General features: G+C 38.3%; 1 protein-coding gene across 3 annotated transcripts in view; it reads right to left on the reverse strand.

Moving 5' to 3' along the window:
- kif18a (kinesin family member 18A) overlaps nt 1-13,252 on the reverse strand; it is a 29,525-nt gene that overhangs the window by 8,378 nt on the left and 7,895 nt on the right. For all 3 annotated transcript variants that reach the window (XM_028443115.1, XM_028443116.1, XM_028443114.1), the window contains exons 10-14: nt 9,228-9,390; nt 8,463-8,627; nt 7,555-7,676; nt 7,172-7,461; nt 3,680-3,736 (exon numbers count right to left, since the gene is read on the reverse strand). In XM_028443115.1, coding sequence (XP_028298916.1) covers nt 3,680-3,736; nt 7,172-7,461; nt 7,555-7,676; nt 8,463-8,627; nt 9,228-9,390 — 797 coding nt within the window. The remainder of the gene's footprint in view (nt 1-3,679; nt 3,737-7,171; nt 7,462-7,554; nt 7,677-8,462; nt 8,628-9,227; nt 9,391-13,252) is intronic.

Raw genomic sequence — 13,252 nt, forward strand, 5'->3', positions numbered from 1 at the left:
TTTATTTGCTAAACATTGTAAATGAAGCAACTAGAGGTGTCCCAATACAACTGTGTCACTTCTGACGCGATACAGATATTGCAGCCTTGGGCATTACTCGTTGAAATGTTTTTCCAGCACATAAATTAAAATTGGGTAAAAAGCTAATGTCAACACGGCATAGAGAAGTGGAAGACTTAAAGAAAAATGAATACACAAAGTGTATAAAAAAAGATAGGACAGGGAGGAAAATATGATTATATGAGAGGAAGAGATTAATGAACAGCAGTTGAGGACAACTTGGTCCTTAACATGGAGGGAATACGGCTGGAAGAAGAGGTGATACAATTTTTTTTAGAAAACAGCGCAGAGTGCGGACAGTATCATAGCATGACACAAAGTGTTGGTGGTTGTGTGTTGTTGAAGAAACAGAAAAAGTAAAAAGTACTTTTGATTGTTTCTTTTATTTTGAAAAGCTTTCATTTACTAGAAACAAAGTAAAGATCTGCTGATTTAACTGGTCATAATGGGAGTCAATATTAATCCTGGAAATGATTTTGTTGACGTTTATGAGTAGATATAGCTTATCGGTTATTTTTTTTTATTTAACAGAGACAATCTGAGGAAGAATGTCATGTCTTATTTTAAGAGGATGTTGGCAATAGGAAAATTGACTTAGCTCGACTGTATGTTGAAAGGTTTTAATAAAAAAAAAATTGTAAAAAAAAAAAAAAAGAGAGAAAAAAAAGCAGACGACATTAAATCGGAGATAGTTGAAAACTGACATAATCTGACACTTGTTTCTTTTGCTGATATCAGACGAACTAAATAAGTGAATGGAGCATAATTTAGGTGCAGTAAGGGCTGGGCAAAAAAAATTGATTTATCAAATTTGTAGATAAAAACTATTTTTATTTTGCAAATTTAAGTCTAAAAAATTTAAAATTTTTTCCCACCAGTTTTTTCAGACTTTTTAGCATTCCGATGTGAGCCGACCCCCTCTATGTTCACATGTGCTTACCCTTTTGGTAGTCTATGTGTGCCACAGGCATGCTTAATGTTTTATTTGCACTATGCTGAGATGCTAAGGGAAGAGTTTATTATTTTTTAATTGTAATGTTATATGTTATAAAATATGTAGTTATCTGATTTCTTAATCAGAAAATTTAAGCTACTGTGAAGTTTCTGTTGCACTTTTGCGTAAACCTGGGTTAAAGCTTGAAATTGTTCTATGACAGAGCATTGGGAAAAAAAATAAATAAATTAAAAAATTAAAAAAAATCTAATTTTTCTATAAAAAAATCCGAGATTTTTTTTTAGGCAAAATCGCCCAGCCTTAGGTGTATTGTATTTTTTGGCGTAAAGCAGTGATTCCCAAACCCCTAAAGGTACTGTGATGTACAACATGATGTAAACATTTGTCATTTTATTTTTTTACACTATAGATTTACATGCACAGACTTTTTCTCATTCATCAATAATAATTTGTGGCACAACTTTTTAAAATACACCAAAAGGTGAGGTTCAAATTGTAAAAGAGCAAAACATCAGAAATAAATGAATAAAAAGGCCTAAACTCAAAGTTAATGTTGGACGAGACACAGGAAAGAGTTTAGACGAACCTGCCGACACAAATAAATAATGTGTAACATGAGCTAAGGGGTACTTGCGTTAAAAAATAAAGGCTAAGGGGTACATGGGCCAATAAAGTTTGGGAAACACCGACTCTAAAACACTAAAATTCAAACATTTTAAAAGATGCTGCATTAGGACGAGACATGACCTCAAGCATTTACTAACAATAGTAGAAAAAAAACAAAAACAGGTGAAGTTAAAAGCCATTCTTTCAGAGGCATTGAGTGTTAATAGCAGAGGAATGAGGTTACAGCTGTCTATCGCAGAGTATTTGTCTGATTGCCTGGTACGAGTAAGGGTGTGAATCACTGCACAGCTTTTATAGGTTTGTTGTTATTGAGAGGAATTAATAAGTAGAGGGATTGTGTGCTAGTGGAAGGAAAAGAGTTTTATTGGAGTTTTTCAAAAAAACCAAATCCACTCCAAGTTTTACTGCGGGTGCGTCGAAGGCAGCAGTGAACTGAACGAGGGCCAAGACAAACAAGTTCATGTTTTTTTTTTTTTTGTTTTGTTGTAGTTTAAAGCTGACCATTGTAAAACCGAGTGTGCAGAGGCGTTGATACTCGTGGATCAGAACAAAAAAAAAAACCCAAAACAAACAAAAACAACAAAATAGTTAGCGAGGAACAACAAATGACTGAATGGGAAAAACAATATAGCAACTGGCTTCATTGGCTGTGTAAAATGGTGGTCAGACTGACAAAGCAAGTCATTTTTTTTGGAAAAGCTCCTTGAAAGTAAGCACTGCAATCAGTATTTACCTGAAACACTGTTTTAACTACAACGGTGTAGGGCTGCTCGATTATTGAAAAAATGATCATCATGATTATTTTAGTCATAATTGAAATCACGATTATTCAAACGATTATTTGTCAACCATTAGTTATTTATTTTTTGTCCAAAAAACAAAATATATTCTTTAAACATAAATAAAATCCTTCAAACACTGAAATCAAGTACGTTCACTTGTGCACAAAACAAAACACTTCTTGCACATGATGTGTCTTTGCTCCAAGTCTTCATCATCAAACTCAAAGTGTTTCCATAGAAGAGGATTTGACTTGCCACTTGTTTACTAAGCATTTTTGCTGCGTTTCTCCGCCCATGTTTCAAGACCACTAGTAACAACTTTAGTCATGTTGACGTGCAGGCTGGCTTTGGCTTTGAGAGGGGTGGGGCGGAGGGGAGGAGCTTGCATGTGCATGGATTAAACAGCTCAAATTTAGAATTAATAACGTGTGTGTGCCAAGCTTTATTATTTGTAGATGTCAAATAGTGGGTTTGTTTTATTTAGCGAATAAAACCTATGTTAAAAAATAAATACATTTATAATAATTTTATTTTTTTAATAATTGTTTTTTCTCAATTATGTTATTTTTGTAATCGTTGGGTGTTGTAATCGAAATTGTAATCGACAAACCTCCAATTGCTCATGTATTCCATCCAAGGTGTTGGGGTCACCTGGCACAATAACGTTCCTCAAAAGTGACTCTACCTCAGAATGTGTCAATGAACTGTAGACCACCTGCAGTCAATGTCATTATAACCAATCTGATCAGCCATATTTCACAAAGATTTTTAGGTTACATTTCCCCAGAAATTCTAACAAATGGATTTCCCTCAATAAAACCCACAGTGACCATTAACATCATTTCATTATTAAATTTTTTGGCCTGCGCTGAATGTCTGCAGGAAAGCTATAAATCAAATTATATTACATGTCTGTATTTTATTGTGTATTTTACAACTCTGAACATGTTTTTCTAAGCGGCTAAAAATCTGTAATGCAAATAAAAAAAACCACGCTACAATAAAAACATCGGCTCTCACACACACACACAACAATCTCTAATAAATATGGCAATTTACGAACTGAGTGTTCTGCCTCAATAAAGCGTAAAAGTTGTGTCCTACAGGGTGTTTGCAAATGTGTAATCAGAGTGTGAAAGATGACAAGGTGAGAGCTGATAAGTGAATGATTGAGGACTAGGTGGGATTAATGGATACGCTGGGTTCTTCAAATTAATACAGTATGTTAGCAAGACGGGGCAGGACGATGATTTACCTTTGGGTGATGAAACAGCTCTGCTTAGTGATGCTCTCTTTATTTGCCTCTCAGCACCTGGCAGAGAGAGTGAAAAATAAAAAATAGTGAAAAAAAAGTGGCATATTATCAACAATCTGTTTAACCTTGATTATTTTAGTGTCAACACAGATTCATTTTAAATCAGCCTTAACAGGTTATTAACATACGTATACACTACAGTTGGTAGCTTTTATGTTAAAAACCGTATCATGTTCTTCTGCAGTCTGTACCTTCTCCTCGCCCTTCTCTCTCTCTTTTCTGTTTCAGGTGTCTTGATGCTGGAGCTGACAGTTCCTGATCTGTGGGTCACAGCTCAACTAGTCTGGGACACTGATGTTCCTTCTCTTTATCCTGTTCTGTTCTCCTCTTTCTGTCCACTGACCACAATCAGCCGAAGCAGAGGGCTGCCACCTCTGAGCCTGGTTCTGCTGGAGATTTCTTCTTGTTAAAAGGGAGTTGTTTCTCCCCACTGCTGATGCATATTCATGTAGATTTGTTGGTTTTTCTTCAGAATCGTACATTTTGATAGCGCTTCAAGATGACTATTGTTGTAATTTGCACTACATAAATAAAGTTGAAATTAATTATTGTGCTTTTATAAAGTTTCTGTAAAAAATGTTACAAATAAAGTCAAACCCTTTCACTCTACTCATGATTGTTCATGACTTCTTTGTTTTGATATAATCATTGTTTAGCATCATATCATTAAAGACAATGGATCATTTAATCTTGTCCATGTCAAATCATCTTCCTTTTTTCTGATTTTACATTACTGGGCTAACAATAACTGTACAAAAAAAAGTAAAAAAAACACACTTATTTTCACATTATTATTATACTCTGGGAATACCGACACTTACTTTAGGTATGATCACTTCAAATTAATAAGAAGATTAAAAAAAATAAAATAACCAATAACAAATGAGACCAAATTTTCCTATTCAACTCGTACAATCATCAATAGATATTGTGACAATTCAATATTGCGATAGCTTGTCGCACTATATGCGATATGTTTTATGTACTTTTTTTATGTGCCCCATATTTTGCACACTGAATCACCCCTTATTGGGGACAAATAAAATTGATTAATTGATTGATATTACCTCACCCTTAAGGCAGGCAGATACTGTGTGATTTCTTTTTTTTCAGTCGTTGTACTCAACTCCAGCTCAAGTTGTGCGACTCAATTGCTGAGTCCGAATGTGCCCTGCTCACGAATCATGTTCTCACACTATACGGACGACACTGACACGATCCGACTGCTCACACTGTACATCTATACACAACACGTTGGGGTCTTGTTTCCGGGAATGCACCGGACACATTAGAAGAAGAACTCTGAAACATGGCTCTTAAAACAGGAGAAGAGGAAGAACCAGGAAGTGGAGAGACTCGCGAATCTCAGCAAAAAGAGCTTCAAAAAAGAAAATGAGGCAATGTGATGGACCTGGGACAGTTTGGACACACATTGGCAGTATGGTCCGTCCATTCTACAGCGGTCCTACGGTGTATGCGCATGCGCAGTGTGGGAGTTTGACGTAAGTCAGTCCGTGGTGGCACTGCTTCAACAGTACGATACTCTCACAAGGAGCGACCAGATTTCCTCACGACCATACGATTGCTGATTGGGATCTGGTCGTGAGGTTCTTGTGACTCCATGTATACTACGCGATGCACGACACACGATTTAGCCGAATTGGCTCAATCCCAAAAATAGACGCATGAGTGAAAAATTGGCTCAAAATGTGCCAAAAATCGCAGTGTATGCTCGCCTTTAGTTATGACACTTAAAACCATAGTTAAAAAAGCACTAAATAAACTGTTCTAAACTAGTTTTACTCTCCAACAAATCTACAGCCATTTTTCATTCAGGGCTGTTGGATTGAGAGAATGGACAGATTGTGGGGGCCATTTCTTTAAAGGGAGGGAAGCAGGCAGCGAGCAAAATTGATTTAATGAGTTATTACACTCACTACGAAGATCAAATTTATATTAACCAGCTAGACAGCCTTTACACACCGACTCAGTGAAAGACTGCATATAAAAATACAGGGGTACATTTCTTACTAACAAGCTGACTAATCAATGTGTGAACCTGATTAGTTTGATAGGTTGCTAGAGGAATGAAAAAAGAAAAAAAAGCACTCTGTGATCCTAGTAATGAATGGAGAGTAAAATCAACTGATCATACTTGGACTGTATTAAGATGTGTAATCATGACATTAATTTACTTCAGCAAAATTAAATCAATTTGTACACAGCTTAAAAATGTTTGAACCTCGTTCACGTGCTGATTTTTATATTGATTTTCTTATTGTCATTTACTGTCCACGCTGGTATTTTTACCACTTCATGTATTTGATATTAATGGTAGACGCATATGCAGCTGTCAGTGATTACTGTAATTGTTGGCACTCTTTTAAAAAACAAAATAAAAGAGTATTAGGAGGAAAACTAGGAAGAGGCAGACCTGAGAGCGCATTGCCAACAAATCAATGTGTCGTTACCTCTCTGTGTGCGCACAAGCGGCGAGTGTGAGAAGCACAGCAACCTGCTGGCATCAAAGCGAGGGCGGAGATTACAGTACACAAGCACAGTTGTTCACAAACTGGTGAATGTTGTCATCTACTATCAAGGCCATGGCTGCTGACATCGCTTACTTTGATATCAAAATTGTGACTTTTAGAATTATATATGTTCATTTACTGAACTTTTTTAGAGGGTAGATCACGAGCTTCCTTTCACATAAACGCCTCATCTTCTGATGGTGCAGTGATGCAGACGTGAATTACTTTTATCATAACAAAAAAAAAATCTAAATCTCAATATTCAAGGAATTCTAAGATTTTTCTAGGAGTGACTTCACTAAGAGCTACTTTTAGCCGTAGGATGCTTTGTGAATACGGGCACTGATGTTAAGCAGTTTGAGCTTATGCAGTCGGTACTTCACGTACTTTCAATATTCTCTAACAGAGACAGACTTAAACAAATATTTGAAACATAAACTTTACTGTACCTACAAGTCCAAAGATACAATCAAAGACTATTACGGTAATAAAAGTGCTTAAATATTATAACCGGTGTCCCCGTACCAGAGGGTTTTTAGATTTCATCATGCTCACGCCTGGATCCTTCCAACTGTTGACAGTTTTCTTAGGATTCAGGGAATTCCTCAAACATTACAAACACAAATTTAGTGTTTCCCAAGCTTTGCGCTGCTACTCTTCTTTTTTTCTGGTGTGATGGGGAAGGTAAGGGAGGGCATGCAATGGTGTTTTTTCCCTTTCAGTAGACCTGAACATAACAGAAAAATTGAAAGCCACCATATTAAATGGATTCCCTAAACATATGGTCGATTTAATAATTGCACAGTTTGTTCAACAGGTTTTTAACGCTAATTTAAAAATGACATCTGACATGACAGCAATGTAATTTAGCATGCAAAATCCCAGACAGTGTGAGGCTTACTGCAGGGGCTGTTTTGGTGGTAGAGTAGAGTTGAAAAAGTCAGCATGGGTGTCAGGCCGTTGCAGGCCCCGGCAATTGGAGCCTGGACTGCCTCTTGCGACTCCACACTACTGCCTCCACTCTTCAGGTTCTGTCCAGCCTCTTCGTGGTCGGCCCAGACTACACCCCTCTCCCTCAACACAAGGTGCTCCAGTTCATTGTTCTCCAACTCATCTAGTGCTGAGGCCTTTCCCATTCCGTGTAACGCAGAGTAGAGTCGACTGTAAGCCGGCAACAGGATGTTTGTTATCCTGAAATCCAACACATTTTTGTTTACAATTTTTTACAAAAAGTGTCAAAATTCGACCATGTAAAGATTCTTAAGAATTTCTCAATAAACCTACTTCCGCATGCGTTTGTTCTCCTGATCCTGCAGAGTGGTGAGCTTCACCATGTGCCCAATGTGCTGTTTGAGATCACTCACGTGCAGCTCGAGCCGGTGGCACTTTAAGTCCTTCTCCAACACCTGAGCGGAGGGAGAGGTTAGAACAGAGACCAGAAACGTTGGAAGAAATGCCATAAATCAGCATAACAGCCTTATGATTTAACATTGCAGAGGGCAGGAATACGAGAGAAATAAAAGGTACAGGGGTCAGGACTCAAGGGAGAAGTTCACCATTCATCCATGTTTTAAGGCAAAAAGCTATGTGTTCAGGGTGAAACAGAGTAGGGAAGGGGAGGGGGGAGAAGACCTCTGACGTAAAGAAAATACGAAACAACAGCAGAGAGAACATTTGACCGCTGGGTGCGTCATAGTTCTGGGTCAGTTCCTGGAAGAAAGGATAAAGAAGAAAAAAATAACATGGCCATGGTTTTAGGTAACTGGCTGCTGGGTGAGGGATGAGTAAAGGCTATTGATTGATTCTCTTCAGTGATCCACGAGCGAGCTGGAGAAATAAAATGAGCACAGTTCTAATTACAGAGGGAACAGATGGGAAGAAAACAAAGATAGTCACGACATCGATGGAGACAGTGCCTACCTTCCAAAACAAACAAACAAAAAACACCAAGTAATGAGTTTAATGGTCACAACCTGCACTGTAAAGCAAATCTCCATCTAATCATGCTCATTTGTCTATTTACCTTTCATTTCATTGCCTGGTTATGCAATCAGGAGTTTAGTTTAACTCAAGGTGCGGTTACAACAATACTTTGGCATCACTCACAAACACTAAAACACTATTAATTTTGCTGGGGAAGCCATTCACACTCATATGTGAAATAAATCTGAACAAAGCTCAACAGGATTCACCTCTAACATCGGATCATTCGACTTCAGTAGCTGGATCTCGTTTTCGACACGATGAAGCAAACCGTCATTTTCACTGAGATGTGTTCCAGCTTCCTTCAGACGTTTGCAGATGTGCTGCTTCTGGGTGCGTAAGCTGGCAATCTTCCTCTCAAACTTACAAGTGGCCTGTTAAAAAAAAAAAAGTGTCAATACATTTCAGAATGGATAGTCTCTGTTTACAAAAAGGATATGAAGAAAGACAGTGAAAACAATGTTAGCACCAGCGCCTCTAACTTTGTAGAAAGTACAAAACATTTATAGTTTCTGGGGTGTTTTTTGTTGTGGTTTATGATCAAGCACATTAAAAGCTACTGACATCAACTTTTTGTTTGCAAAAGCCAATATTTGCTGATCAAGAAATAAAAATTACTAAATATATTCAGCTTATAGCAGTGTGAAGTAAAAATTTCATTAAACATTATTGAATATTTAAAATACATACAGTGATTCTGACAAAAAAAATAAATAAATAAACGTGTTCCTTTGGTTGACAGCAAATCATTCAGTGAAGTTTAGCCTGAGAAAAACTTTTGTGCAAGATGAAAGGTACACACAGCAGGAACCAACACTGGGACTAACACAGCAAAAACACAGTCAGCGGCTGATGGGCAGTGAACTGTTCCTGTAGTATGAAAAACTGAAAGGCTACGACAACCACTGCGAAGTGAGTGATGAGTCAGCAGTGGCTTTGCTGCAGGGATAGAAGAGCCTGAGAGTGTTAGCTACCTTCTCGGTCTTCTCCTTGGCACAGAAATATTGGACATGCAGGTTGTCCTCTTCACTGTAGAGCTGGCGCAGCTCATTCTCCTTCAGCTGTCTCTCTAGATCCAGCTGCTCATGCCTGATTTCGGCTCTGTTTGAGAAGATTCTCTGCAGAGCTTCGGACACCCTGTGGAGACAGGGACTTTCATTATAAGCATTTTTTGAAAGTTTCAAAACTTCTTGCCTTACATGAAATTGTATACAGAGATTAAGATAGGTTTGTATTTAACACGCCATCTAAGAAATGTTTCTTGCAAGCCAAAACTACCATCTAGAACTTTCTTAATTATTTTGTTGATGCAACAAAATAATTATGCAGTATGTAATGCAACTTGCCAAATCGTAGCACCACTCTGTTTTTTGTCCTAGTTTTTTTTCTCTCAGCAGCACTTCAGGTAAATCTATTTTCCTGTACACTCTTCCTTTTTAACCACATTCACAAAGAGGAGCAGAATATTAGAAACACCACTTAACATAATGCTGCTGTGAAATAATACCTCACCGTCACCACAGGGTTTCAAGCAAAATGTGATTAGAAGCTGCTTTGTCACATGTAAGGGGCAGATTTAATTTACTGCTGAGCCAGAACACCTCTGCAACCCTCCTGATAAATACATCCGGAGGTCAGGAGGTATTTAACATTTATTCCTCATTTAAAAATCAATTTAAGAGCTTAAAACAAAAACATTCTAAAGACCTGCAGCTGTATTTAAATTAATATAGCAGTTGCATAAGTGATGTAACAAGTCACTACAATGACTTAGAGATGTATGAACCTAAGACATGGTTATTAAGTCACAGCATATAACTTCCATTCATAATCTACAGCTTCCAGTGGATGCCTTTATAGTTGTGCTGAGGCGGGATAATATTCTGAGGGGTGATGGGGTTTATATCCAGATTGGATGCAGCTGCCTGTCTGCTTGAGTTAAAGCAGGAGCAGAGAGCCAGAGGAGGCCTGCAGGTAAATAAGGCTGGAGAGCTGTCGCTGAAATGTAACTGCACTCTTCAATGTAACTCGGTGACGTAGGAGACGTCGTGGCCTTGCTAGACTGCTGAATTTTTAATAGTGTGAGAAGCGTGCAGCTTCTATTCAGAGCCTCTCACTGTGCGAGTTGTGAATTCTGATGCCAGTGAATGAAGTGTGTGGGAGACAGACTCATTCAGCTTTTTCTTGGCCCCCGCCCCCAAACAAAATACCCCGACAGATGCCACTTTAAGCATCGGCGATGGATATGAGCAATTTGATTGACTGGAAGGATTTAGTTAAAATAAATAGCTTCATGCAATTAAAAAATGTGAAGAAGTGGAGTCATTAACATTAATATCTTCTACCATTTAGTTTCTACACTAATATGTCCAGTGATCCAAATATTAGCAATGTATGGGCAGATAAATAGGTAACTGTAAATTGTAGTTATGGGATTCTTGCTGTAAAGTAAAAACCCATTTTGATTAGATTTGTTATTATTTGTTTCGACCAATACAAGTCATCAAGACTTGCAACATGATACTTCTCATAACTATGATAATTTCAGGGAAAGGTAAACACTAACACCCCCCTGTTCGATAAATCATAGGGGCGATTTTGGCATTTCTCGATTTAATAAACATTGGTTAATAAGTAACTGATGTTCTAGCGCAAAGATCCTCCTGCGCATCTGAGCAGCATCTGCTCTCTGCCATGTGTCTGGCCCCTCCTCCTCCTCACACAGACCAGTTGAACAGCTCCACCCCCACTCATGGCTGCTAAAATGATATTAAGTTACCCAATGTGTCATTTTCTCTATCACCAAAAATAGAAAACTCAATATACATGTACATATCAAAAAATTAGAACATAATGAAAAAGTTGAATATTTTTGGTCACTCGTTTCAGAAAGTCATACCCATATATGATATAGGCTCATGACACAGAGTGAAATATTTCAAGCCTTTATTTCTTGAAATGTGGATGATTATGGCTTACAAATAATGAAAACCCATTATTCAGTGTCTTGGAAAATTTGAATATTACGTAAGATTAAAAAAAAGGATATTTTAAACAAAAATGTAAGGCTTCTGAAAAGTATGTTAATTTCTGTGCCATCAATACTTGGTTGGGGCTCCTTTTGCATGAATTACTGCATCATGCGGAGTGGCATGGAGGCAATCAAGCTGTGGCACTACTCGGGTGTAATGGAAGCCCAGGTTGCTTTGATAGCAGCCTTCAGGGGCGGCTCCTGGGTTTGTAGTAGTGGTTTTTGCACATACACTGGTCTACGATGCACTGGCACACCTTGGGATGTGGGATAAAACTCGTACTGGGCTTAACTTTCGACACGTTGATCCCAAATACCTGCTTTATGTATTACCACTCACTCCTTCCTTCTTTCCACAGCCACCACCATTATAGCTAAGCTTCACGCTTGTCACCAGACTGGCTTGATTACACAACATAACATAATAAGCACAATATGTTCTACTTCACATCTCACTGTAAAATAATCTATTCTTCCCCACCCTTTCCATTTCCTGCCTTGAGTCCCTCCCCCCTGCTCCCCTCCCCCTCCACCTAGGTGTAACACTACTCTCCCTTTTTACATCCTCCCTATAATAAAATGTTTCTTACCCTTCCTTAGGGAGAGCTGGTGATGGTCACAATTAAGCAATAAAATAAATTAATTTATTTCATTGCAATAACAAAACATGCATTGCTGTCTCATAATGATTGCACTTCTTGTAGTTTTGACCTTTGAAGCATGTGCAGACAAGTGAAGGAAGGAAAAAAAAGAGAAAAGAAAGCAGCCTTCAGGTCATCTGCATTGTTGGGTCTGATGTCTCTCACCTCCATCTTGACAATACCCCTTAGATTCTCTATGGGGTTCAGGTCAGGCCAGTTTGCTGGCCACTCAAGCACAGTAACACCATGGTCATTGAACCAGCTTTTGGTACCTTTGGCAGTGTGGGCAGGTGCCAAGTCCTGCTAGAAAATGAAATCAGCATCTCCATTAAGCTTGTCAGCAGAAAGACGCATGAAGTGCTCGAAAATGTCCTAGTAGACACCAGCAGAAAACATGGCAGTCAAAACACTACAGAGTGCGGAAACTTCACACTGGACTTCAAGCAATGTGGATTCTGAGCCTCCCCACTCTACCTTCAGACTCTGGGACCTTGATTTCCAAATTATATGGATAATGTAATTCTATCTGAAAAAAAGGACTTTAGACCACTGAGAAACAGTCCATTTCTTTTTCCCCACAGCCCAGGCAAGACACTTCTGATGTTGTCTCATGTTCAGGAGTGCTTCCTTCTGATGACATAATTTATGGAGATGCTGATTCATTTTCCAGCAGGACTTGGCACCTGCCCACACTGCCAAAGGCACCAAAAGCTCGTTCAATGACTATGGTGTTACTGTGCTTGAATGGCCAGCAAACTTGCATGACCTGAACCCCATAGAGAATCTATGAGCTCTTGTCAAGAGGAAGGTGAGAGACACCAGAACCAGCAATGCAGATGAACTGAAGGCTGCTATCAAAGCAACCTGGGCTTCCATTATGCCTGAGCAGTGCCACAGCTTGATCGCCTCCATGCCATGCCACATTGATGCAGTCATTTATGCAAAAGCAGGCCCAACCAAGTATTGAGTGCATAGAAACATACTTTTCAGAAGCCTTATGTAATATTCTAATTTTCTGAGACACTGAATTTTGGGTTTTCATTATCTGTAAGGCATATTCATCAACATTTTAAGAAATAAAGGCTTGAAATATTTCACTCTATGTGTAATGAGCCTTTATCATATATGGGTTTGACTTTCTGAAATGAGTGACAAAAAATATTGAACTTTTTCATAATATTCTAATTATTTTTAGATGTACCTGAATGGGAAAACTTAATATATCGCTCAGGCCTACTCTGATCTGTAATATTGTTTTATAATTAATTTACAACAATGATAAAAGCACCTTTTCCATCACACTATTGCTTCTGCAACAAGTATTCAA

Source organism: Gouania willdenowi, chromosome 3 (assembly GCF_900634775.1).
Source record: "Gouania willdenowi chromosome 3, fGouWil2.1, whole genome shotgun sequence".
In the NCBI taxonomy this organism is placed as follows: Eukaryota; Metazoa; Chordata; class Actinopteri; order Blenniiformes; family Gobiesocidae; genus Gouania; species Gouania willdenowi.